Source organism: Diadema antillarum, unplaced genomic scaffold (genome assembly GCF_040938485.1).
Source record: "Diadema antillarum isolate AM-2024a unplaced genomic scaffold, OU_Dant_1.0 scf00000031, whole genome shotgun sequence".
Classification (NCBI taxonomy): domain Eukaryota; kingdom Metazoa; phylum Echinodermata; class Echinoidea; order Diadematoida; family Diadematidae; genus Diadema; species Diadema antillarum.
Window position 1 is genome coordinate 983,895 of NW_027270920.1, and position 26,786 is coordinate 1,010,680.

Genomic DNA, 26,786 nt, shown 5'->3' on the forward strand with positions numbered 1-26,786 from the left:
CTGCCACATTAGAAACATGAATACATTTTTTTGCAAGAGAGAATGACCTAGAACTACAAGAATTATTTCAATATCAATCAAGAAAATGATTTCACTCCATGATTTTACTTTCTCAATCACACACAAACTAAGCTTATGAAGTGATGAGATCTGTCTTCAGAATAACTTGTTCACTAGTAAAAAAAAAAAATTCTGCCCACTCTTCTGAAAGACCCGATAGCATGTGGACACCACGCAGTGGGTAGGCTGGCCCGGCTCAGATATTTTCGGGAATCCCCTGTAACTAATTGTGTATAGCTTTATCACTTAAAGGGGTTGTATAGTTTTGGTTGAGACCCAACTTCAGGTTTCTAATAGTTTTTGGTGAGACAATGAGAAAGCTCTCAAAAAATGTGAACGAGTATGTAATTCCAAGAGGAATTCAACATTGATTTGATGAAAATTGGTTTTGAAACGGCCGAGATATCTAAAACAGTGCGATCGGAATGAAAGATGGAACGCACCTTTTATTATGATCGCTTTGTTCTACTATGTTTTTTGATGTCTCAGCCATTCCAAAACCGATTTTTATCAAATAAACTTTGAATTCCTCTTTGAATGGTATGCTCTGTACTGTTTCATAAGTGGTTTCTTGGTATCTCGCAAAGAATTAAGTGCCTTATCCTTATCTCCACCAATACTATACTATCCCTTTAATCTCTTTGTAAGTACCAGGGGCGCATATTCAGTAAACGTGAATAATATTTCTGGTGCCACTTCCGGGAGTAACAAAAATTGAAGGGGGGGGGGGGCGTGCGCCGGTTGCGCCCCCCTCTGGATCCGCCACTGCACACAGTCATAGAGTCTCCAATGGAGTCAATATGCCACAAATGAGCCTACGTTTTGATGCACATACTGGCTGACAGGAATTATATTCTAGCAAAGGCCTGCCCTATTCCTAGTTTTCGAATGAGCTTCAGCAGCATGAAGATCGTTTCAACTGGGCCAACCTCTCCCCTTACTACCGGGTCTTTCACGGAGTAAAAATATTCCACGGAGATTGACAATTACCGTGATAGAGCAGAGATGGCCATCATTTATTTTTCCGTCATCAGCATCACTCTTGCTAAAATTAATCACAGGTACCATCACCATCACCATCACTATAGTATTAGTTTTAAGCAATGATCAGCCTTGAAGATCCCACCAATGATGCAACTACACTATAAACCAGTATTGCATCTGACTAATATTGCATAACGTACACACAAAAAGTTAGTCGTTCTTTTTATTCCAGATATCATGTAAGTCTACTGTTATACTACCAACTTCCGTTTTGCAGACCCATCAGAAGCTAAAGGGAAAATGTCAAATTATTCAGAAATTTTCACTTGAAGTTGAATTTCCGCTATTTGCTAAATATTCATCACGAAGATGGACACTTACTTCAGAGGGAACAGTAAGAAAGAAACAGTGATGTGATATAAGTTTCAAAAACTTGCTGCGTCGCTTGTCGCAGTGCAGATCATACATGCCCTGATCCAATTCGAAAGTACAACTGCTGAGCACACTGCGGCACTTTGCAACACAAGTCTCCACACATGAAACTGACCATCTTTTCCACATCATGGGAACATCACTTTCCTCTTTTCACTCAATCCTGCACGACTCCCATTCCATTCACCGACTCCTCACCCTTTGGTGTTCATTTTTACCGATGATGAGGTATCGCCAATCACCTACTTCCATCTGCATCCATCTCCAGTGCAGAGAAATCTTGCTTACGCTACCTTCAGACTGATGAGAGTTGTTTAACTTTGGGCAATTTGAAGTCCTGCAATCCTCAATTCTTTGTTTGTTTGGTTGCTTTTTCCACAAAGAGGTAGGATCACGTCTGTGGAAATGCAATCTCAACTCTTCTATCAGAGAAAGAGAAAAAAAAAAATGGCATCTGTTGCACCAGTCTTCTCAAGAGTCACCGGTGAGAAATGATCACCAGTCTCTTATTCTGTGACACATCTACTTTACTGCAATCAATCACTGATTGACTTGTCCCCATCCATAGAGTTTGGAGTTTGTTCAATCAGGTTTCCCCGCGTCCTCTACCTGTGGGAAAGATTAATTCACAAGCAGAAAAGTGGAATGACATTTTTTGCCCATGCACTTTGTGCTGACACTTTCACATGCCATTTCATGAAGGGAACTACACATACTTTTGCAGTAATTATTGCGGTTACTATGACAACTAAAATGCTCAGCGGTGATTGATCATTGCATTGCTGCTGTCATGGTTACAAATTCCTCTCATTAATGCATGCTGCAGTGGATTGCTCTGTGAAACAGAAGCCCTGCTCTTTATTGATAGCACAATTTTTTTTTCCCCTGCCATTTTGAGATCACAAATGTCTCTTTCACTCCTTTTAATCTGTTATCTGTCTTTTATTCAATATATCAGCCTACTATGAGGAGACAAAACCTCCTATTAAAAAAATATATGTTCAGGAGAGCAAAAAATAACAAAAAACCAAAACGAAACAAAACAAAAGACATGGCAGCCAAAGCACTGTAACAAATGATATCGCCTTCTCTTTGGCAGGCTGTGGAGGCTTCTTTTTGGGGGTAAGACAGCTACAATTTGGGCAGGATATCACCTGATTATCTCACAATTAATAAAAAGAAAAGTGCTTTTCATCAAAATTTGAGATACAAGGTCTTGGCAGGCTGTTGTGGCTTTATTATTGGGGTAAGACAGCTAGAATTTGGACAGGATATCACCTAACTGATTACCTCACAATTGATAAAAAGAAAAGTACTTTTCGCCAAAATTTGAGATACAAGGCATGGTCACCCCAGTGAAGATGCGAGAAAGAAGCCTTTCGTGTTTTGCTTAGATTCTTCTTCCCTCATCCTCGATCCAAATAATTGAATGAAGTGGCCAACCTCGGAGGGAACACCAAAATACAAGATTTGCATAGATACAATCTATTGCCCCCTTCACTACCCCCACACACTATTTGCATAGATATAGCCTCATAGCCCCCCCCCCCCCCCCAACCCCTTCCACCATCAACTTCAATACAAGAGGCCAAGGAATGGTTGATGTTATAGTTATCATTCATATCATATGATTACCAATGGGATCAGATTGGAGAGAGAGATAGAAAGAGAGAGAGAAAAAGGATACAGATAAAATCAGAAGAAAAGAGAAAAGTATTATGTATAAAGGTATAACTCTATTTTAGAGAGCAATTGTAGGTCAAGTGATACACAGCTCTCAACCTGGAAGACAAGTATAGAATCTGATACTGTATATGCCGAAAATTTCGTGAGGTTTTTATTTTCGCGAATTTCGCGAGTCAGGTGCTATTCGCGAAATTAAAGACACGCTAAAATATTGACTCTGATCCAGATGTGGATGTGACGTACGCATGTACATTTCTCCGTTCAGTACAGGACTCCACAATCGCGAATTTAACCACTCACGAAACTGTCGGGGATTCCCGATTCGCGAAAATTTAGACTCGCAAAATATATGGCGTATACAGTATATCACTTGTGAATTTCACGGTACATCAACAAAGACGAGACACTTTCAGTCAAGAATATTTCTGTCCTGCTTTGGCAAAAAGGAAGCAAGTGACACGTCAACCAAACTTATCTTATCGATGTTCTAAGATCAGGTGGAGGAGATTTTTGTTGGATGCCATATTTGGAACATGAACACTCAACCTGCTGAGATATATCAAAGTGAAGATGTCATAATATTACACTGATATTACCATTTACGACATATATAAATTTTGCTCCTTTATAAGAAATAAAAATAAAAAACAAGAAGAAAAGATTTACTTGCTTCCTGTTTGCCAATGTCCAGCAGATTATAGCTTGTACCTTTTTATCTGGAAATCCTTCACGGATTTGACGGTGACTCTGATGTGTTGTCAGGATTATTCCCTGGATAAAAGGGACATGGAATATAGAGTGATTACACACTACCCATGCAAGCATAAAATCTGAAACACTACATATTCCAATACACCATACAGCATTTATCATGCACTGTTAACTGATATAGGCCCTATCAATAATCATTAATAAGCATTAAAACATCCAGTATTTCACACTAACCATTTTTAACAGATACCAACCTTCTAAACAGCTTTACAGTATTTTTTGAAAACAGTATTTCTACCTACCGTACCTGCAATAGATATGTGCAGTAATACACTTTTTGGGGGAAAAATATTTTCTGTAAAACCTGCAGTATTTTTTGGTAAGAAAGAGAACAAACTACTGCCAAAAGGGAACAGTTGGCATCACTGAATTTATTCTTGACTTGGCATACAAAATATCACTTTAAAATTTTGAACAAGAGCAGCAACATGAATGGAAGTAGATAAATGGCAAATGATATGCTGTGAGGGCCAAGGAATCTGAAGTCCATTCTGCACTTACCCGGCTGTGACCTAGTTGTTCTAGCTGTTTGTGGTGCTACAGTGGGTAGACGTGGAGGTACACTACTTGTCGGCTTCTCAGTGGATACAATCGATCCTTCAGTTTTGCTCCTAGTGACACCTTCAAAGCAAACAACCAACCAAATATTCAAGGATAAAGCACCGACAAGAAATGTTATTGGTGACAGGAGAAGAGATCAAAGGAATAAACATTATGTTTCCATTGCGGGACATTAGGCACAGTAAGCAGGGGCAGTAGACATTAATGTTTTCATGAGATAAATTAATGGCATATAATGGCAAATAATGGCATATTTGTCTCGTCCTCAGCTCTAACAGCAAGATACTTCTGCCCGTAAAGTACACTCCACCTTCTAGTGAACTTAATCCTGTTTGGCCAGTTATTGAAGTGTGTTGGTAGTTGGTACATCAATTATTTGGTATACTGATGTCATTACTAATGGCTTGCTGAAACCTTGATACTTTGTCGGAAAAACTCTCAGTCCCACTCATGCACATAAAAGATAATTGGATTTTATGGCAAAAATTGAGAAAGTTTGCAATAAATGTAATAAAAATTACAACAAACAAATACAGAACAAAAAGAAAAACAAAAACTATCACAATGGGGAAAGGGGAAATACTAGTGGGTGGGAAATCAATTGCCATATTTCGCTACAAGTATATTGTATGTAGATAGCAACTCTTATCAAACATGATATACAATATTCATAGGTAGCATCATTAACTCTTACAGAGCCATGTAACACTACCTGTTGGAATGTTGACCAGTTCTGGGCGCTCCCGTTACAACAAACACAGTCATAATGAAATTTTATTACAATGAAGTAAAATCAAGGTCCCATAATGATAATCAATAAACTCTATGGTGTTAAATTCCCTCCGTTACAGTGAATTTTTGATACACTATAAAACTAGAAATTTTCATGTGCATAAAATTTGTGAGAATTTCGCAAGGAGCCAAGATTCGCAAAAGTAGAATGCATGCATGCATCGCGATAGTTTCATGCTGTGAATGTTTCTGGTTTTACGGTAAGAAATGAAAACTGTCGGTCCCAAGAACTTTTTCACGGGAGTTGCTTGTATTGCAAATAGTGAAAGCATCTGTGGGTAACGTGCATTCATCAGTAAAGACAGAGTGAGCTGAGGATGTCAGAAACCTTACCTGCTGGGGAAGGCGCTGCAACGGGCTGACACGATGAACACCTGGTCTGCAGGTCCCGTATCTGGTCGGTGATGGACGTCAAGCGGTAGCCGACCTCCTCCTGGTAGGACTTCACACTCTTCATGTCGTCCGTGAGCGTCAGAATGTTGTCGCAGAGTTCTTTGATCTTGGCGACGTCCTCCTCGTTGTAGGCCGCCATGGCACTGGCCATGACTTGCTGGATCCCTAGCGTCGTGTTCATGTTGAGAAGGTTGTTATTCAGATCGTCTGGATTTAACTGGAAAAACAATTAATGTCACCATGTTAACATGGGAAAAAAGTGCATGAGTTGAACCGTCCATATTCTCTCTGCCAAGGAAGGGAATGTTGGACAATCCAATCATGATAATTGGTTCAGTATCACACTTTACATATTAATGTTGATCAATCCTGAACAGACTAAACAAGACATATTCTTTTGAATCTAACCTGAGAACAATGACTTGAATTTTATTTCCAATACAGGTGTATACCATTGGTACATACTCCTAACATAATGCATTAAACATTTTACTTAGGATCAGTTCTGAAAAAAAAAAATATGTTGACAAGAAACCTCCTTGTTTGTCTTTTCTATATTTCACTGTATTCATTATGCATTTGTGACATGAAATAAAGGTCACTAACATGGCCTGACCTACAAGATGAAAAAAAGCACTTCACTTTTCTTCCTACAAAGTAAAAATGTGGTCCAATTTGCCAGGATTTGCCTTTGAATACTTTTAATGCATAAAGCCTATAACTACACAGTTGAAGCTGTATCAAATGACTTTACATCCTCCTCATCATCAATGCATGTTTTTCCCACTTGATGGGACTGGACTTTCATTTCCTTTATGGCTTTTTCTCCAGGCTGCCTGGTCCATGGTATCACCCGAAAAACACATCAAAAATGGGGGAAAAAGAACAAAAAAAGGAGAAAAATCAAGAAGCGTCTCACCTCACTGACTCTCGTCTCAAGCTGCTGTAATCTATCTGCTAACAGCTGCATTTCTGTATCATTTGCTCTCCCCTCTGGCAAGGGGATGTGCTCTGGAGGAGTCACAGCAGATTCACGGCTGATATTTTGGTATGCCTCTTTCTGCAGCAATCCAGTTCATGCAAGATGAGAGAAAACAGAACAAGTACATTAACATGAATGCCGATATTACAACCACTTCACATTTCTCATATTTTTGGACAATGGCAGCTGTTTTAGAGATTGACATGATTTAGGGCAAACTGCACGACAACACAGAGCTAAAGTAAAATGCATCACCATGTCTTAAAATGTGAGGGTCACCTTGAATAATCAATCATCACTTAATTCATAAGTCATGATACTGATTAATTAATTGATAAAAATTAATAATTTCTTCCTATTTCAAATCATGACATGACTGAGCAATGAATTTCAGCAGGTATCAGAAGCTTTAGTTATCTTTCAGAAAAATACTTGACTTTCAAGGAAATTTTAGCAGATTATTCCTCTAATATCACAGCTGCTTTGCTCTACAGAAGACATTTTTATTTCCAAAGAAACAATGCTGCATATCATTTCACATATTTTTGTTAATAAGGACAATGCTACCTTGTATGAGCAGAGACATCCAAATCAGTTCCAGTATCATTCACAATGAAGGTTCTCATATTGCTTGTGATACAAGTCAAACTTGATGTTGAACACACAGCAGCTCTTTGCTGAAAGTAGGGAACCATGTGCTGGGTCTCATATAATATTGAATTGGCAGTTACACTATACTATAAAAGTGGAAATTTTTGCATATTTTATGTGACTTAAAACAAGCATGTAGATAAACACACTAATATTTTGCTTGTTGTGTGTAATACCATTTCATATTTTGATTCTGCAGAAATAAAAAACGTGCAAAATTCATCTTACCCAACCGAGTGCAAAACCTACAACCCCCAAATTTATACTTTTATGGTACAATTTTCACATTACCTGGTAATTTTTTATTTTATGTAATCTGGATGATGCCGATATAACTCCCAAGAAAGTAAAAGAGCATTGCTGGTATATAGCTATCCAAGCTATTACACATTAAAGCGGTTAAGCTGAATTTTGACAAAAATATTTCTGACCAATAAAAAAGTGTTCCAACTTCACAGGAAAAACAGAAGCCTGATGGCATGATCATAGTGGAGGTACCGGCTTAAGAATGAAATACTCACCAAATATTCAATGTCAGCCTCCATCTGTGCCAAATCATACTGGCCAACTAAGAGGGCGGGAGACTGGGTGTGTTCTGGGTGGGGTGTTTGGGTGTGGTCTGGGTGGGGAGTTTGGGTGTGGTCTGGATGGGGTGTTTGGGTGTGGTCTGGGTGGGGCGTTTGGGTTGGAAGCCCTGAAGTTTGCAGGCTGGACTCTAACTTGGACACAGAAGCCGCCAGACTGTCATGCTCCGAGGACAGAGTGTATATCGTCACATTCAGTTCACCTATTGTGTCCCAAACTCTCCTCATTTCCTGAGTACAGAATTGGTGAAAAACATATTCTTAATAATGGGTTCCCAGTGGTACAACACGCTACAGTGGAAACCTTACATAGCATCGATAATGGAAAAAGTGCTCTTCACTGACGTACCCGAGTATCCCATCCAAGTATGTATGCCCATGGTGAGGGCTACTACTCTAAAGCTACATTTACACCATGTTCCCGGCTGCCACAGCAGCCCTATTTGGCCGAAATGCAGTGCACCGTGGGTAGATGAGACATTCTCCTATTTTCCCCCCTTCGCATTCTAGTCTTATTCGTTTGAGTCCTCGCTCCGGTGAACACATTATAGCCATCAGACGCTGTTCTCAGGGCATCTGATCAGGCTAGACTATCAATATTTCCCATCGTGTCCAGCAATGGACCGCCTCCAAGTTTTGTTACGTTCTATTACGTGCTGCCGTGTTTCGTTGCGTTCACCCCGTTTTATCAGGGCATACAAATTCCTCATTAGCACCAGGACTGCCGTGGCAAATTTTTTGACAGTTTAAAAATCTAACACTGCATCCACGGCAATCATGGCCTGCCACGTTTGACAATCCCGTCTCACCGCGTCATTTCACGTCCATCCCGTTTATTCCACGGTGGCCTGAAACGGGGCTGCCGCGGTTGCCAAGAACATGGTGTAAATGCAGCTTCAACAATGAAATTTGTGCTCATTTATGATCATGGTGGATGAAGGGTAATTTGTCAGTCAGTTGTAATAAAAACAATGCAGGAATCATAACGCAAGAATTAATAATTAGAATAGATTATTAACTCCTCTGGTTGAGGCACAATATACTGGGGTTAAACTATCATCACTTTTTTTTTTTTTTTGCCATTGTCATATATACAAACACACACAAACAATCATTGGTGTCATCTTTCCAAATGAATCTTAGTAACAAAATAATCTTGATCTAATTTTGAATCAACAACATGCAACAAAATGTGAACACATACTGATTCTTTGTCACGTACTTGACGATGAACTGTAAAATACCTTTGCTTGGGAAGAAGCTGCACCACACCTAGGTGCTGATGAATTCAAGCAATGTACAGTATGTCCAAAAAAAAAAAATTACAACCAGATTTTTGCATTGATAACTTCCTATATAATTAAACTGTCTGAATGCTACTTCAGGGTCTTAAAATATAACATCTTAGCTATATTTTGCAGAAAACCCCATTCAATTTGGTTAAGTCGTCACAGAGAAATGTAGATCTCTGTTAAGCATGTCAGGGGTCTGATTCTTCAAAATTTAGTACTTGGATGCTCTTGGAATTGCATAATGTGTGAACACAATGGACAGAACTTGGAGGGAAGGGATTCCTGACATGCTCTACAAAACTCCTCATTTCTCTTTGACCACTGAAGCAAATCAGGTGGGGCTTTCAGTAAGATGTGGGTAATAAGTTATAGTTTCACACCCTGAAATTGTATTTGGATTAATTCACTATTTTTAAAGTTATCATTGCAGAGGGTCCCATTATATATATTAATTTTTTTTTGACATACAGTATAATGCTGTGTACATGAATGCATCAAGGTGTGCTCTATGTGTCATCTACACTGGAGGACAAAAATCCCAGTGTGGGTTGCTATGCACGTAAATGTGTATACTTACCTCACGTAATAAAATGAGATTTGCTGTACCACTCGGTGACATTGTTGTATCTGAGCCTGTATCTTTCCTTGTAGCAACTGTTGTTGTCGGAGGAGGATTTGTTGCGGCTCTTGGTTGAGTGGTGGGTGGATGTAGTAACAAATCTACCTGACCCTTCACTGTCGTCATATCCTCCTAGCATTGGTCACAAACAGATTTGACATGCAGTGCACTCTTGATACAATGAACATGGCTGAAACAAAATTTTGTAACAGCAAAGAAAAAAATCAAGTGTTCCTTTTACCACAACAGATCTATCCTAAATATTTCACAAAAATCCATTTGTTACATTTAGAGTCAACAGACAAACAGACGAACACCAGCGATAGCTTAACCGTCATTTTTAGGTAGTGATATCAAATATTTCTTCACCATGAACATTTCCTGACTCCCCCTGCCCTTTTCCAATGACAGAAGCAGCAGCATCAACAACAATAACAACAAAAAACAACAGTGACAACAGCAGCAGCAGCAACAACTACAAAACACTTTCACACTTTTCTCCTCCAGGAACTTTAAGGCAGTAAAAGCCCTAATGAGAAGCCAAGCTTACCTGTAATTTGTCCAGGACAGCTTTGTGGTCCTTATCAGTGGCCTCCAGTTCTGTTATATGACTTCCATGATTGGCTATTGTCTGAAGAATCAAGACCAAACCAGGAAATGGGCTTTGACATCATTACAACATATTTTTCTCTGTTTTAAGTTTTATCATGGACAAGATAAAGAAAAAGTTATATACTCTGGGCTCACAGCATGATAATGAAAATTGTAATTCTAGAGGTAATGATGATAAAAAATGCTCTCCTTCTTTTCTTTGTAGCTTCCAGGACTGTAGTTGAACCTGATACAAGTGTCTATTTCACACTGTCTTGTGTTTGCTTCTTTGTCAAACCTGTCATGATTTTTTTTCTAATTACCTCCACCAAGGAAGTTATTTTAGCATATGTTCTCTCATCCCTAATTGTGATCATGTTCTGATAACTCCATGTGTTTGTAAAAACTACATTCAATGTGCAAACGTGATTTTATCTCTTCACTTGTACTGATTGACAATTGTAGCAGGTCTAACAAAAAGTCACTCACACACTTGTCTTTGACATCCTAATTCACAAAGTATTGATACCGTCAGCTCTGAACTATTAAAAGACCTGTCATTTCCAGCCACTTTGTGAACAATGTGCGACATATTGAGAGAACAAGGTGTCTCTAAATGTTGTTGACAGACACATGGCACAATATAAATACTGTTTATCATCACCATCATCATCATCATCATCATCATCTCAAAACTGTACTGATTGACAATTGTAGCAGGTCTCACAAAAGGTCACTCACACACCATCATCATCACCATCATCATCACCATCATTACCATCTTCACCATCATCATCTTCACCATCATCATCATCACCATCATCATCACCATCATCGTCATCACCGTCATCACTGTCATCATCATCATCACCATCATCCCCACCACCATCATCATCCCCACCACCATCATTACCATCTTCACCACCATCATCATCACCATCACCATCACCCTCACCATCATCACCATCATCATCATCATCGTCATCACCATCATCACCATCATCACACATCATGTCATCAATCATGCATAATATCAAAACTCATTGTGCTGTGCCTGGCTCTTTTTTTTAAAAAGGTGGCCACAACCCACTGTGGCCACTATAGGAAGGTGGCTGCTGTAGACAGGTTTCAATGTATTAACTTATCAAAATTATCAAACAGTGATGAGCATTTCCAGCTCTGGCTGATGTGATACCTGCTGGAGACTTTCTGAAGGACCAGCCGAGATTCGGCTTTCTACTGTCTCCACTCTACTCTTGAGTTTGTCTAATTCCTCCTGCTTGCTTTTTAGTTGAAGAAGAGTCTCATTTAGCTGGCGAATCTGTGGAGACAAGAAATTAGGGTGAAAAAGATGAAGCACTTGAAAGTCAGGGCCAATACATAGGACTACTTGTAAATAAAACAACAACAACAAACATACAAAATAAATAAAGTTTAGCATAAAACCAATTGGGAAGTGTCAGTCAAATAAGTGATTTTAAAAGATAATGGATAAAGTCTGTTCTGCATGGTAAAAGAGTGGAATAACACTACTGAATGTCCTTGAGTGTCCAGATCTCAGATGAACTGACTTTTTGATATACCTAGACAGAGGAAAAGGTTGGTAAAAGAGCATAAACTCTAAAACTAGCGAACTAGCAATGGTAGCTTTATGCACAATACAAACATTAAATCACATATTTTATTGCCACAAACCTTGTCTAACCTTGTAGCTAATAATCTCACTCACAATTCATCTTTAATTTGTCAGTTATATCATAATTGTGAAAGATAAAGCACAGTATATGCAAGAACTGCCTTATATCCCCCATCTACACTGACACAACTACATCCTGAGAAAAGTTACATGCGAAAACATGCAACATGAATGTTCCTTTTAAAATCTCCACACGACTTTCATCCAAAAGTTGAAATATGGTAATACTAGAAAACATTGCTGTGCTGAACACAACCATTCCGTATATATGGTAAGGGGTTCATGAGGTATTAACCACATCACTGAACGCAGAAGGCCTCACCTTGATGGCAGAAGTATCTACTTTCTCTGGAACATCACTAATCCTTTGCAGTTTGGATTCTAGATCTATGATTGTGGCTTCTTGAGATGATGTTGCTTCTACTTGTTGTGTGACTATGGAACAGGAAATAAATAATAATTATTAGAAAACACACGTTTTTACAAGGCCGCAATCAGCTGAAGTAGCACACAAAACTGGAATACTGAGTGTGAAAAATTACCGTTGCCACTTTGGATGAACTACAATATACACTGACATCTACAATCACAGCACAAATATTGGAAAGAATTTGACCCCCCAAAAAAGTCAAAGTGATATCAATTTACATGAAGTATGTTTATTTGTTGTTTTTCTCTCTGTAGCACTTGTTTTCTCCTCTGAGTATCCACTATTTGATGCACCCTACCTCAATTTGTACATTACGGCAGGGACGTTCTCAAATCTGAGCCAATGGCATTTTTCCTAGCATGAAATTTTTGCAAATTGCCACTGGCATTCAGAGCATTGTGAAGACAAACACTTTAATTTGCGTGCATTTTTTACTATTAAATAGCAAATCTCGGTTCCTCGCCAAATTCTGCAAAAATCATGGAGGTAAAAATTTTTTTTTTTCAGTAATTCTGCCTCGAGGTGATCACAATCATTCTCCAAAGTTTAATATGTTTTACCTATTTTTGCTATATTTAGCACCAATAGCTTCTATCAAAACTAATTTCATTGAAACTACATATAACTGTTTTCTCACAATTCAATTTCTGTAAAAACTTCAATCAGTTTAATGGAAGGATTTTTCCTAGTATAGTCACTACCTACAGTTCTATAATACAGTTATGCTCTGAGTTGGTCAAGATAACGCTCCAAATGACAAATGTATATTTCTTTATAATAATACCAGTTTGCTATAAATTCACTAAGTTCTCAATATCCATCTTATTTCTTTACAATCTGTATTCATATTTTAGAAGTCTTTCTTTCCCCAAAACCTTCTGCCCGTTAGTGCTGTACTGTCTTTGTGTGCTTTCCCTACCTTTCTGTAGTTCTATCTTGAGCTGGTCGAGGTCATGCTTGAGGTTGAAGTGCATCCAGATGAGTCCTCCGGTCACCACGATGCAGAGCACGGTGAGGATGAACATCACCAGGGGCAGGCACATGGAGCAGCAGGAACACGCCCTTGGTCTGAATTTGGGGACGGATGGAGGAGGGACACACCCGAACAGATGGTAGATAGAGAAAAGGATCAATTCATGGTTGGAATGAAAGAAATGATAATAATGATAATGACAATGATATGATAATAATAATTAATAATAATAATAAAAATAATAATAACAACAACAACAACAACAACAGCAACAACAACAATAAGAATGACTAATTTATCCAAGGTAACCTCTTCAGTGTTGCCGCTACTCTACCAGAGGGCCCTGCAAATTATAAATTACCCAGCATTACCAGGTATGCATTTATACACCTGGGTTGTGAGGGACATGATGGGTAAGAACCAAGGAGGTAAGCACTGGGCATGAATCAAACTCGGGTCCTCCGAATTAGAGTCAGGAGTCTTATCCACTATGCCACAGCGCCCCCATAGAAGGATGGTAGGAAAAATGGATACAGGTAGATTTATAGACTAAGAAAAAGAAATGGAGGAATGGAGGGAAAAATGGGAGCGATGGAAAAATGGTAAGAGCGATGGACGAATGAATTAAAAATAGACAGATTTTTGGAGAATGAAAGATAGATGGAGGGAAGGATGGAAAAAGAAAAAAAAATGATTATGACAGACAAAAGGAGGGAGGGGAGGAGAATTGATAGAAATAAAGGCAAAACAAGAAGAAATATAGGGATGGATGATAAAGTAGACAAATTTTTATTGAGAGAGATAGAGAGAAGGGTGGAAAATGGAGAGATTTACAGTGTATGTGGAAGTAACAGAGATGGAGATATATGAATGGATAGATCAATCATATGGATGGATAAATTTTAGTATATGTGTAGAATAGTAATTTTAAGGTTATTAGAATGGAACGATGTATCAGTAGATGATGAATAGATTGATACAGAATAGACAGATTTATGTGAAGACAGTTACAAGAGAAGTGAGAGGTAGAATTTGGAATATGAGTGGATACTATACAGAAAGGGGAGAAAGAGATGGAAAAGAGTTAATGTTAAAGATGATGAATACACTAGTATGTGGTAAAAACCACTACAGTTGTATTCCTTTTTTTTTATAACAACTCAACTAATCTTTGACATAAAAAAAGTGGTGGCAACAACTTTACATTCCTTCAAATTATGTTGCCCAATATTTTACAAAATGGTTTACAAAAATAACCATTGTACCTTGTATGTCCAACTGCCAAACAAAATGTTTTAGTGTGGCTACAGAGTATGTGTACATATGAGAATGGTTTATGCCTTGTGACGGCATGGTAATAAACATTAACGATAGTGATTTCATGATTGGGTTTCATCAAAACAACACGCCCAAGATACAAAGTGACATCCTGCACCAAATCTGTCTTATTTTAAGCCTTGTCTGTGAGGTTTTCTACATTCCCCAGACATACACGCTATGAAAGGTACTGTTTACCACTGGGAGCAGTGATTTAAAAAATGTTTGAGTTATCAGATTTGATGCCCATGTGAACGTCAGTTGTATCACAAAATATTGTACCTGTATGTTTCGCAATAAAGCCCCAAATATATGGAGATAAATCATAATCATTATTTTTCTCAATAAACCATAACTGTTGATGGTTTAGTCTACAAACAATTTTACTATGACTATTGTTCACGTATTGTATAATTAAAATTTATTATACTGATTAACATTTTTTGCATTTAGTTGTTTCTATCCATAACTCACATTTTAGAACTATTTTGAAGTACTAAAGCTTTTTAAAGATTTTTGTTTCATCTGCAAATGATGAATACTGCCTTTAAAGATTCATTGCCAGCTATGAAATGAAGTTTGTGATGGTTCAGTATGTTCTCGAGGAAGAAACTTCACTGATTGAGAGTGATGTATATTTTGAGTGTAATATGACCTGTCTGACCATCGCTTCCCTCCACCAAGCTGCCATGAAGCATGAAATGCCTTCATATGAAACACACATTATATAATGCACAATACCCGGTATCTACTCCCAGTTGTGTAGACACATTGCACATGCACACATTCCCACGTAATACAATATACCTACATTCACATGTACACATGGTAGAATGCTGCACATGTTGGTGCAAGCCATAAAACAACACAACTGCATTCGCACAACATAGGAAAAATGAATACCAAAAGGATGACAAAATTGAAGATATTGTACAACGTGTTACATTCAAACCAGTCTCTTGTCTAGATTCTGTGGAGATTCATGGTTTCTCATAATTAGAACTCAAAATATGAATCAGTGTCAAAAGATATATAAATCAATCTCGGTAGCATTGTGCTGGTATATGAGTGTGTCCCTCTATGTGGCTTGTGATAGTGAACATCTGTTTATATTGTGTTGTTGTTCTTTTTTTATAATGGAAAAGATCCAGATTGAAATGAAATAAAGTCAAATGATACAGATCTGTAAATCACTACCATTGTATCCTAAACTGCCAGTACTTTATACAGTGTACATGTAAGTCTGGGATGTGTTCTGGATTTTAAAAACACTTTTTTTTATCATCATTATAATGCTTTGTGTCACAGTTGGATAGTTACACACATTTGTAACAAAAAAACAACAACAAAAATCTCAGGTGGTCGCACCCCTCTTTGGTAATTGTAAATCCACTTTTACAGTAAAGAGTCTATTTTTGACAATGAAGCCCTGAAGTAAAAAAGAAAATGGAAGGGCAAAAAATGAATGCGCATGGGACAAGCAAAACAAATCTATGACAAACAATATGCTTGTGATGTAATACACAAGAAATTTCTAATCAACTTTTTAAGTACTGGATGAGTCATGCACATCAAATGCAAATCATATTAATGAATGCAATCTTTGCAGAGAGGAAGGGGGACTAAAAGACACATACATGTACTGTATGCGCATTCCTAGCTGCAAGGCTTATCTCTATCAGAATATAATGAATACAATGTATATGGGTAGATTAAATACATGATTCTCTAATAGAAAAAAAAAATGTCTTCCAGCCTTCTTGGCACAGATCAGGCAGAATAATTTCTTTTTTCTTTTTTCTGTTTTTGCCCCTTCTGTTTTGTTTTGGATTCCTCCCCCAGGGACTACATGTAATGTTTCAGGCTTGTGGGAACCCTTCTGAGTAATGGATGGAATGTACCAGGGTACATTACTGTATACATGTATGTACATTACTTTACATTGTACGCTTTAAGAGCATGCTCAGGGCATATGAGAAAAGGAAAATTTCAAATTCAATGCATGAAGACTTTGTGATATAAAAGACAGATTCACATGATCGATAACACTACCATGCAAAGACAAAGTCCCAACACAGCAAGCCCTTGCCTGGTATTGGTGAATAGTCAGGTTAATGGAGGGAGATTCAGATCCTATGGATGGAGATAGCTCACGTGCACATGGGTACAAATGACCTTTCATTTTTCTCAGTTGGTTAGGCACTTCACTCAATTCAAAGCGACATATTAGCAGCAGCTTGCCCAACATAGCACTTTATGGAACTCGTATTCTAACAAAGAATGAACCTGTGTAGATGAAGTGACCAGAATGGTTTGTCAATCAACACTTTGGGAAGCATCCATTGTGCTGTTTTGAATACATTAACAAACTTTTTCTGTTAACATTGCCATTGCAAATACCAGGCTTGCTGTCAGGTGGATGTACTGGCTGGCACCATTTATAAGGATTCCATGAATACTCATAGCATTACAGATGCTTATTAAATCTCAGTAAAATTAAAAACCAACCTGTCTCTCGGTACAAATGACCTTTTTCTGCTCATGCTCAAACTGGAACCCCGAACTGGCTTATTCCCCTGCACACCTGTCCATGATTTGTACATCCTACACTGAACATGTACAAAATGTAATGGTATGCGAATTCAGCGCAGACAAATTTGAAAGTGTGCAGAATAGCCCTATCTCTCCAGATGAATCAACTGATACATTATCTAGAATAGTTTGAATACTTCTTTGTAGATCATGTTTCTGATAGATCCTCCTCCACCAGTGGTGTTGATTTCTGGAAGATGCATACATGTGGAAGCAGTATCTAGACATAACAAGATTTGTGATGTTCTTCATGACTACATACATTGTACATGTAGTCTATTTTATGTCGCAGCATTACCTGTACCTATAGGGCCATGATTTTCCTTGTCAAGCGCTGCTTTGGCTAATGAAGATGGTCAAACATGTATTTCCAACTTCATTCAAAGAATTTCCTGGGTTGGTGTACTGGTACCTTCAATATAACACTGCTTCATATACAATGTAGATCTCTACTTCTTTTTTTTTTATATGTACATATATTTCCTATAATTGTACTGTATGGTATAATGTTTATGTCAAGCTCTTGTTTGTAGACTGTATCAACCAGTTCAAATGTTCAGCTCTATTAGCCACGTGTAGTTCTCAGTTCTTCACCCACAAACGAACTGCAAAAATCAACATTAACAGTGTATTAATATGCAGCACCTACGAATCACATTATTGAGCAAATATGCTCAAAGATAGATCTCACAATGGCCTGAGGTAACATTTTGTCAGTACAGAGACAATCCAACAACCAGACTATAAATTACACAGTAAAAGTACAATGCATGTAGACAGCAAATGGCAGAAATTTGTTGTTGCTATTGTTTTGTGGGGTTTGAACAAGCTATTTTAGGGAGACAGTATGGACAGCCAAATCTCCCACTTGGCAAAATGAAGTCACTGACTATATTCACGTCGCGAGTCATCAGTCATTGTGATTGTGGAACAGACCACATAGAGTGGCTGATATAGCCAAGTTTGTTCACAGATGGTATGAAAATGAACGATGTGGGAAACTCGCCCTTGCGGTCCACTGCAAGGCAAAGCTTGTACACATACTGTATGTACAGTGTGTAAACCCAAATAAACAGTGATTTTAATGATTATGTACATTTGTATGGGGTTTTCAGCACAGCCTATTTTTAATATGTATCTTATTTTACTGAAAGTTATTCGCTCATTTTCAAATTTTACTTTCTAAAGTACTTATGTTTGTATACACGTATAAGTTAGCTGCAGGAGTTGCTACACTGTATGAATTACTTTTTCTTTGATGTCTTCGACAGACTGTGACAGTGTCATAGTATCACCTCCAGGTCAGGTGACTGGATTAGTGCCATTTTGTTTTCTTCCTGTATTGGCTATGGAAAAATCTTGGATGTATACATGTAGTAAATGAATTTCAAAGAAATGAGAAAAAAAAAATCATGTATTGATTCTGCATCTCAATTAAATAAACCTTGACTGCTCACATAACTCACTTCTCTTGGAGATAACTGATGAATATTCTAAAACAGAGGGATTTTGGGGTGCATTATAACATTATTCGGGTACTGTTTACCATTGGGAGCAGTGATTTAAAAAATGTCACATTTGATGCATGTGTACATACTGTAGGTCAGTTGTATCAAAAAACATTCTACCCGATATGAAAATATTGCAATAAATCGTGAAGCATTAAAAGGAGAGATCTATCACTAATTTTCTCAGTAAACCATAACTGTACAAAAATTGTAGATGGTTTATTCTAGAAACAATTTTTATTACAACTACAGGTTTGTATTGTTTACACTTTGTATTTAACAATTCTTGACTATACTTTAGAATTGAAAAAAATAATTCTCATTGGTTGTTTCTATCCCTATAAAAACTCACATTTTAGAACTATTTTGAATGCTGGATTTTTGTTTCATCTGCAAATGGTAAATAATGCCTTTAACACTAAACAGTGATCAATATGCTGCTTTACACATTTGCACTTTTGATACATCCACAGCTTTACCTTCTGTAACAATTTGTTTTTGTTTTGTTTTGATTTTGAGTATTTTGTTTGTTTGTTTTTTGCTGCAGAGGTACATGTACGTTTATCTCAGGCTATTAAAACATTACCACATCCAACCCTGCTCAACTGCAGACATACGAATGGTAACACAAGGGCTATGCAATATTCATTTTATGGACCCTGCAATAATTTGTCAATGTCATTTCTACATCAGAGTGCCACATTGTACCATTGTCCCTTAACCCATTAAAGGGAACGCAAACCCAAGGAGCAATGTGGATTGAGTGAAAGCAGCAACATTAGTAGAACACATCAGTGAAAGTTTGAGAAAATCGGACAATCGATGCAAAAGTTATGAATTTTTAAAGTTTTGGTGTTGGAACCGCTGGATGAGGAGACTACTAGAGGTTATGACGTATGAGTGGACAACAGTATAACGAAAATATAAAGAAAATTCCACAAAAATTCATTTTTCATGAAAATTACAAATTCCATCAGCTTCATACTGACATATGTTAAGGGTAGCAATTATTCCCCCTGTTTTCTGAAAGCGGTTAGTCAAGTGCTCATTCATAATGCTAGAAAAGTGAATTTTTGTTGAATTTTCTTTATATTTTCTTTGTATTGTTGTCCACTCATACGTCATAACCTCTAGTAGTCTCCTCTTCCAGCGGTTCCAACACCACAACTTTAAAAATTCATAACTTTTGCATCGATTGTCCGATTTTCCTCAAACTTTCACTGATGTGTTCTACCAATGTTGCTGCTTTCACTCAATCCACATTGCTCTTTGGGTTTGCGTTCCCTTTAAGGACAGGTCCCAAGTACGTATACTCGGGCAGGTGTCTATGGGATGTGTTCTATATATGCGAGTCGTAGCAAAATCAGCCATCCTTAATGGGTTAATCAGCTCTTTGCTTTCAATTGCCATTATTATTCTTCTACAAACTGGAGCATACAGTGTATGATATGTATAATATTGTTATGTAGGTTTTCATTATACTTGATAGGTAATGAACATATCATACCAAGTTTAAAACTACTATAAATCATTATCTATTTGGCTGGGTTACAAATACTAATATGTAATATCATCACACTCCAACAGATGTTTGTACTTTCACAGGCCCGATAAGACTGAATTCTTATGTATGAATTGATGGCTACTAGCAGTGGTCTCTGGACATCACACTACGACTGTAAAAGTGGAAATTTTGGCACAATCTTTTGTGCTCACCTGGGTAAAATCAAGTTTGTGTGAATTTATTTTGGCAGAATGGGATATAAAATATGAAAAAGCAAAAATATCCACATACTTGATTGTCATTTGTGCTAGTTGCAAGTCACGCCAAATGCGTGAAAATCTCTGTAACTGCAAAACTTATGAAGTCCTAATTAATACAATGGAACTGTGTATGAAGTTTGGCGATACACACACTAAGTTTCAAGAAAAATCTTGCAGGCACTGAGAAGATGTGAGGAAAATAGTGAAATTTTGAGGAGTTGACCTTTACCTTTGACCCCTGACCTTTAACCCATGACCCCCAAATTCCCTGGATAATTACTGCCAGTCAGTATATGCACATGTAATAAGTTCCACGAAGATACCCTGAACCATTTCCAAGATACGGAGAAAAAATAAATTGATTTTAACATTTTCACTTGACCTTTGACCTCATGACCCAAAACTCTGTCTAGAGAATCTTTCTTTGGTAGTACATACACTAAGTTTCAAGAAAATGTCTTCAGGCATTGCATAGATAGGCATTAAAAAAAAAATCCCACAAGCAATTAGATGTACGAAACACTAACTGCAAACTTTAGCCTAAAAGGGGAGAACAATTCAAATGTTTAAAAATGTCTTCCCCATGATCTAGTAAGTCCAAGGTGCTACATTAAGCACTTGCCTGATTGCCCCGAGCAAGTGAAAATCAAATTCAGGCAGGTGTTTTGGAACAATGAGATCAAATGCTTAGTGATTATAGTAACATTTCACTGATTTGCAAGAACATGTAAATTGTGAAAATTGCTTACAAAAGCAAACGAATAGTGATAAAAGTTTGATAAGAACCAAGAACACTGCCAGGATCACTGCACAATCTACAGCTAAAAAAGTGAAGAGTAACCTTTTACTCTACTCTTTTTTTTTTTTCATTTTCAAATATTTAGACAAAGTTCAGTGTACTCAAGTCTTAAATTCTTTCACAAACAGTAATTTTGCTATAGGGCAAGTCCAAGATAATGTCCCCTCAGATGCTCAAAATTCATCTTGATTTAATCGAAAAGTTATTGATATCATGTTGTAGCCAAAGAGTTAAATTATATATTTCCAGCAAAGAAAATATTGAATTATGCAAATTTATGCAAGAAATATGACCTTAATTTGCATAAAGTAAAAACAAACCTTACTGTACGTATGAGACAAATTAAAAATATTCATATAAAATCAGTTGAATTTGTCCTTGACCTACAGAAGTTCCTTTATGGACATGACCCCTGTATGAGCTAGTATAATTTCCAAATGGTAAGACAAGGTCAGCACATTAATTATGCAAATTATGCACTTTCCCAGAATGAAGTGTCCCATACGTAAGGATTTGAGTATGTTTTTTTAAGTTTTCTCTGAAGATTTCTAACATTGACCAATCATACATGTACTTCAGGAAGTTCTAATTTATTCATTTTAACTCCAGATTAGCAAAACTAAATGTGGAAATTTTATTAGTCCTTCGTCTTATAACTAATTAAAGTTTGCTTACGTATGGGACAAATGCCTTACGTATGGGACATTATAAAAATGTATTTGTAAAGTACTTTTTTATATTAAAGAAATAATCTACATGCAAGTTGCAAGTGCATGTACATGTACACACAACTTCATAAACAGTGTAGCCTTCTCAATGTAATTCTTCCTCATTACATTGTACACATGTATACTTTTACTACTATACACATTTAACTACCTGATAGTCACTGTACAGCCAGTGTTTGCATAGTATACATTTGCACGCACTCTCTTAGTTAAGAATAGTTTTTTCACCATTAACAGTGGCACAACTGAAGGTAGTAAGGTGCATCTTTATTTGTATTAAAATGGGAGCTGGTGATATCTATTGTATCTAGAGTGTAACATAATATAGGGGCATGTTTTTGTGAAATAATAATAAGTCGGTGGGGCCAATTTAAATGTTTTGTTTTGTTTTTAAGTGGATCATACAATTATGGCAAGATCCTGCAAGGAGTACATTTTGTATGCTTTCAGTTCCCTATTTTGAGTGTTCACAACAATGACACAAGTAAATAGGAATGAACAATTCTCGCTATCGCCAATGACGTAAAAAGTACCCAGATGTTGATTTAAGCGTCATTTACTGTGCATTATGGAATAGTTCGGGAGCCACGTCACTTTCGTTCGTACGTGCGTGATAATACGCCAATGCTCTTTACATACTACGTTTACAGAGTATGCGTGTACTTACTGTTTCCTCGACTTGAATTTTAGCGTCTTTATGATTTGAAATTTCTCCATTCCAGAGAAATTGCTGTAAATACGACTACGGGTCGTTACTACAAAGCTGCCATGTGTTGATCGCATGACAATAAACAAACAAATCTACAGAAATATCCCTGGCATGCAAGACATGACGTGGGTGAAGTGTCCGGGTGACTCCACAGTGCGTGCGACTTGCTTGGAAGAAATTGCTTCGGAGTTATAAGTTCAAGATCACGGTTCGTTCCCAATTGTGTTCGCAGCACTTCGACAGAGAACAAACAAAAAAGATGGGCATTCCATGACAATATCCAGGTGGGTGAATATTTTCCAGTATAATTTTAAGCGTATGCAGAGATGACTGATGTGCAAGTCGATCGCAATGATCAAGCAGTACCAGTATGTCTAGCTTGTATGCGTGCGCTGCATGCTATAATGCAAAGCTAGCCGGCTTTATAGGGCAATGCGGGGCTATAGCTACAGTACATGTTTATGTATCACAAGCCTGGCTGGCACGGGTACTGGCGCCTATCCGTGGCCGGCGCAGCACTAGGTAGGTACACGTACGCGCACGCTAGCGCTGTGCAAAATATGCTCCGCATCGTAAGTGCCCGAGTCCCAGAAGTGCACTAAATCTTGAAGAAAAAGCCACATCCGGGTACTTTTTACGTCATTGGCGATAGCGAGAATTGCAAACAGAGTTCGATCTGCAATGCATTGTACTGAATGACACATAATGCCTACCCCTGTACCTCAATATATGATGAATGATATTACAATTGTACATACTGTACGTACAGTTGTATGTGGGTTAGTCAAATACCAATGACCAATTGGATACACGTGATCCCATAATAGTGAAACATTTTGATATGTTCTTCAACATCTCCCATGGGGGGAAAAAATTGATGTGAGCACTTTGTACTTAATAGCACACGCATACAGTTTAATAAAAGAGTACTAGTAATTGTTTGTACTGTACAGCATAGTTTGTTTATTAAAGTCTAAGACTTTGATATTCCATGTGCCACACTAAAATCCAGGTGGCAGGACAGTATTAGAAATCACGCTTGAAGATACACTATGTATTATTAATATCAGAAAGCTGCACAGAATCGCAAGTCTTGAGAGAGGCCAAAGACAATTTCTACTTCAGACTCGGCATCTCTCTCATGATAAGTTGAAAGCATACCAATGTACAGTGTATGTCATCAGATTGACTAACCCACATAGTGTGACAGATGATGTATTTTGTTGTGAGGAATATAGGCAGTGCAGAGTATTCCTGCCTCAGGGCTTGACATTATACCTGTACAGGTATGTATACATTTGGGGGATGTTGCAGGTCCTTCAGAAGCATTTCAAACACAACATGAAAAATAATCTGTATCATCTCTCCCTCAAAAGTCATCTGCTACATGTAAGTAATACAGTGCACAGGGTGTACAGGGTGTATATGTACAATGTATATGGTTGAAATACTGCATATTGATAGTGAGAGAGCCAGGTGTTACAAGTACAATGCAAAGTATAGTGGAATTAATGTTTACAATGATCTGTTAACTGTCGCTAAAAGTTCTAAAGCAATCCACATACCTGCGTACATTGATATGACTTGGTTGCTGAGAACTAAAATATGGTGATGTATACATGTAAATAAACAAATAAATTAAAATGACAGTGACAGTACAAGAATTAGTGCATATTTGCTTATTCCATCAGGATGTACCATTGCAGTGCTATGTGTCCAATCTTAATGGTTTGCGTACTGAAGATTTAGCAAACTACTCAGCAATGCTGGGACTTTTTTTTTCTTGTCAGGCATCTCCCTTTGACACAGCCTAATAGACAGATTTAGGAGAGAGGTAATCCTAAAATACCAACTTATCAGTCAGTACAACACAAGGAAAAAATCTGTATTCCTCAATATTACTCACATTAAAGCTCTACAAAATGTAATTACAGAAAAATTTAGGTGTTTTCTATATACAGGAATAACATACTGTGAATTGGGACACTGTATCATATGATGTTGTACACGTCAGATTCGACCATTTTCAACCATTTTCTGTTTTTTTAAGTTTAGGGTTAGGAATTTTCTTTCTTAAAAATTGAATTTGTGACACAGGAGGCAATACTTTGGCATGTTATTACTTTCCCCTATTACAGGGTGTGCACAGTTCTGGTCGAGGTGAGGATTTAGCTTTTAAAGGTATTAGCCCACATTTGTAAACCTGCAGCAATTGGTCTCATAGTTAGCATGGAGTTTGGGTATGATTGCAGTAACACCTGTGCAAAATTTCATTCCAATTAGTCCATTACTTTCATAAAAATAAATGAAAATGCACCGTACGCATGCGTATAACGCTCGCTAGCTCCGGTCCACGTACATACTACATGCATGCGATACATTGTGTAAGTTACATGTACGTAGGATGTACATTGTAGCTAGCCCGCGCTCGTAATTCGATTTTGGGTCGGGTTGACCCGGTTTGAAAATTGATTTCAAAATGATGATTTTCTCTCTTTTATCGAATGGTATAGACAAATAGCGACAGGTGAGGTATGTTACTGTTATAACTTGTACTTGAAGTCATATTGGACCTGTTTTATGCAGTTTTGATTTTCGTGGGTTTGCAAATGTGGGCTAATACCTTTAACGTGTTGCGAGATATTCAGAAACCACTCTGTGAGATGTCAAAGAGCATGCAATTGTAAGGGGTATCAAAAGTTTATTTGATGAAAATGGGTTTTGAAATGGCTGAGATATCCAAAAACAAGGTGAAACAAAGAGATCCTAATAAAGTTGTGGCCTGTCGCCTTTTAATATTATGACATTTTTGGATATCTCAGCCATTTGAAAACCAATTTTCATCAAATAAACGTTGAATCCTTCTTAACATTACATGCTCTTTCATATTTCATAAAAGGTTTCTCATTATCTCACTTAAGAATGTTCAAAACATGAATCCCCACCTCAACCAGTACTGTACAGTCCCTATAGTACATACATTGTCTATTCACAAACTGACAAACACAAAACCAAATGTAAACCAATTACATAGTACATGTATACACACTTCATTTGTATGTATATTTCAAAGGTGTATGAAGTACTGTACATGTGTATATTCACTGGCACTGATTTCCACAAAATGAAAGTATTTATTTATTTTTTTTTTTTTGGGGGGGGGGCACTGATGTAAAGAAAGAGAGATTTTCAGTTAGGATTTTTAAAACACCATTAATTAGGCACATGCTGTGTGGAGGGTTGAAGAACTAAGGCTGCAATTGTAGAGAGTCATCAACGACATCAGTATCATTTCATTCTTTTTTTTCTTTCTTTCAGAAGGCAGTTTATGAAGATCTCTTCTATCAAGAAGTCTTCACGAAATTTTATTATTGTTCTTAGCTGCTTGACATTGTAATTCAATTTACCAGAATTCAAATAATTGAATATACACATTCCAATACATACACTGTCATTTCACGATCATGTAATAGATTACAAAGAGCAGGTCAGAGTAAATGATTGATTAGAACAATAAGTCATAATAGAGTGACATCCACACTACCTTCTGACAACAGTCTTCTTTGGTGCCAGGAACAGCTCATCATTGTCTGAGGAGTTGGAGTCGGAGTCGAGGCGAAGCAGTTCGTGGCCCTCCTTGGAGCGCTTGCTCTTTCCATTTTTCTTTCCGTTAGCCATTGTGAGAAGTGCATCCAACTCCTTCCTCTTTTTCATTCTTTTCGTCCCCCTCAGAGAAGAATGTTTCTGTCGCTGTGGCTCCAGATTTGATTGCTGTCACGTCAGTCACTTGGTGTGTATCAAAGGCCGGAGATTCGCCATTCAGTGATTTCTGCTGGAAATGGGGTGACAAAAGTTACAATTATATACGAATC

The 26,786-nt window shown here is 37.5% G+C and overlaps 1 protein-coding gene across 3 annotated transcripts in view; it reads right to left on the reverse strand.

Moving 5' to 3' along the window:
• Positions 1 to 1,008: 1,008 nt before the first annotated feature.
• The window catches only part of LOC139741203 (uncharacterized), a 32,374-nt gene continuing 6,596 nt past the window's right edge, over positions 1,009 to 26,786 (reverse strand). For 2 of the 3 annotated variants that reach the window (XM_071651796.1, XM_071651812.1), the window contains exons 2-13: positions 26,459 to 26,746; positions 13,444 to 13,592; positions 12,417 to 12,529; positions 11,594 to 11,719; positions 10,358 to 10,438; positions 9,766 to 9,939; positions 7,834 to 8,127; positions 6,599 to 6,739; positions 5,620 to 5,896; positions 4,435 to 4,554; positions 3,871 to 3,933; positions 1,009 to 2,085 (exon numbers count right to left, since the gene is read on the reverse strand). In XM_071651796.1, coding sequence (XP_071507897.1) covers positions 3,890 to 3,933; positions 4,435 to 4,554; positions 5,620 to 5,896; positions 6,599 to 6,739; positions 7,834 to 8,127; positions 9,766 to 9,939; positions 10,358 to 10,438; positions 11,594 to 11,719; positions 12,417 to 12,529; positions 13,444 to 13,592; positions 26,459 to 26,628 — 1,689 coding nt within the window. In that variant the 5' untranslated portion in view covers positions 26,629 to 26,746 and the 3' untranslated portion in view covers positions 1,009 to 2,085; positions 3,871 to 3,889. The remainder of the gene's footprint in view (positions 2,086 to 3,870; positions 3,934 to 4,434; positions 4,555 to 5,619; positions 5,897 to 6,598; positions 6,740 to 7,833; positions 8,128 to 9,765; positions 9,940 to 10,357; positions 10,439 to 11,593; positions 11,720 to 12,416; positions 12,530 to 13,443; positions 13,593 to 26,458; positions 26,747 to 26,786) is intronic. The other variant, XM_071651804.1, reaches the window with a different exon arrangement.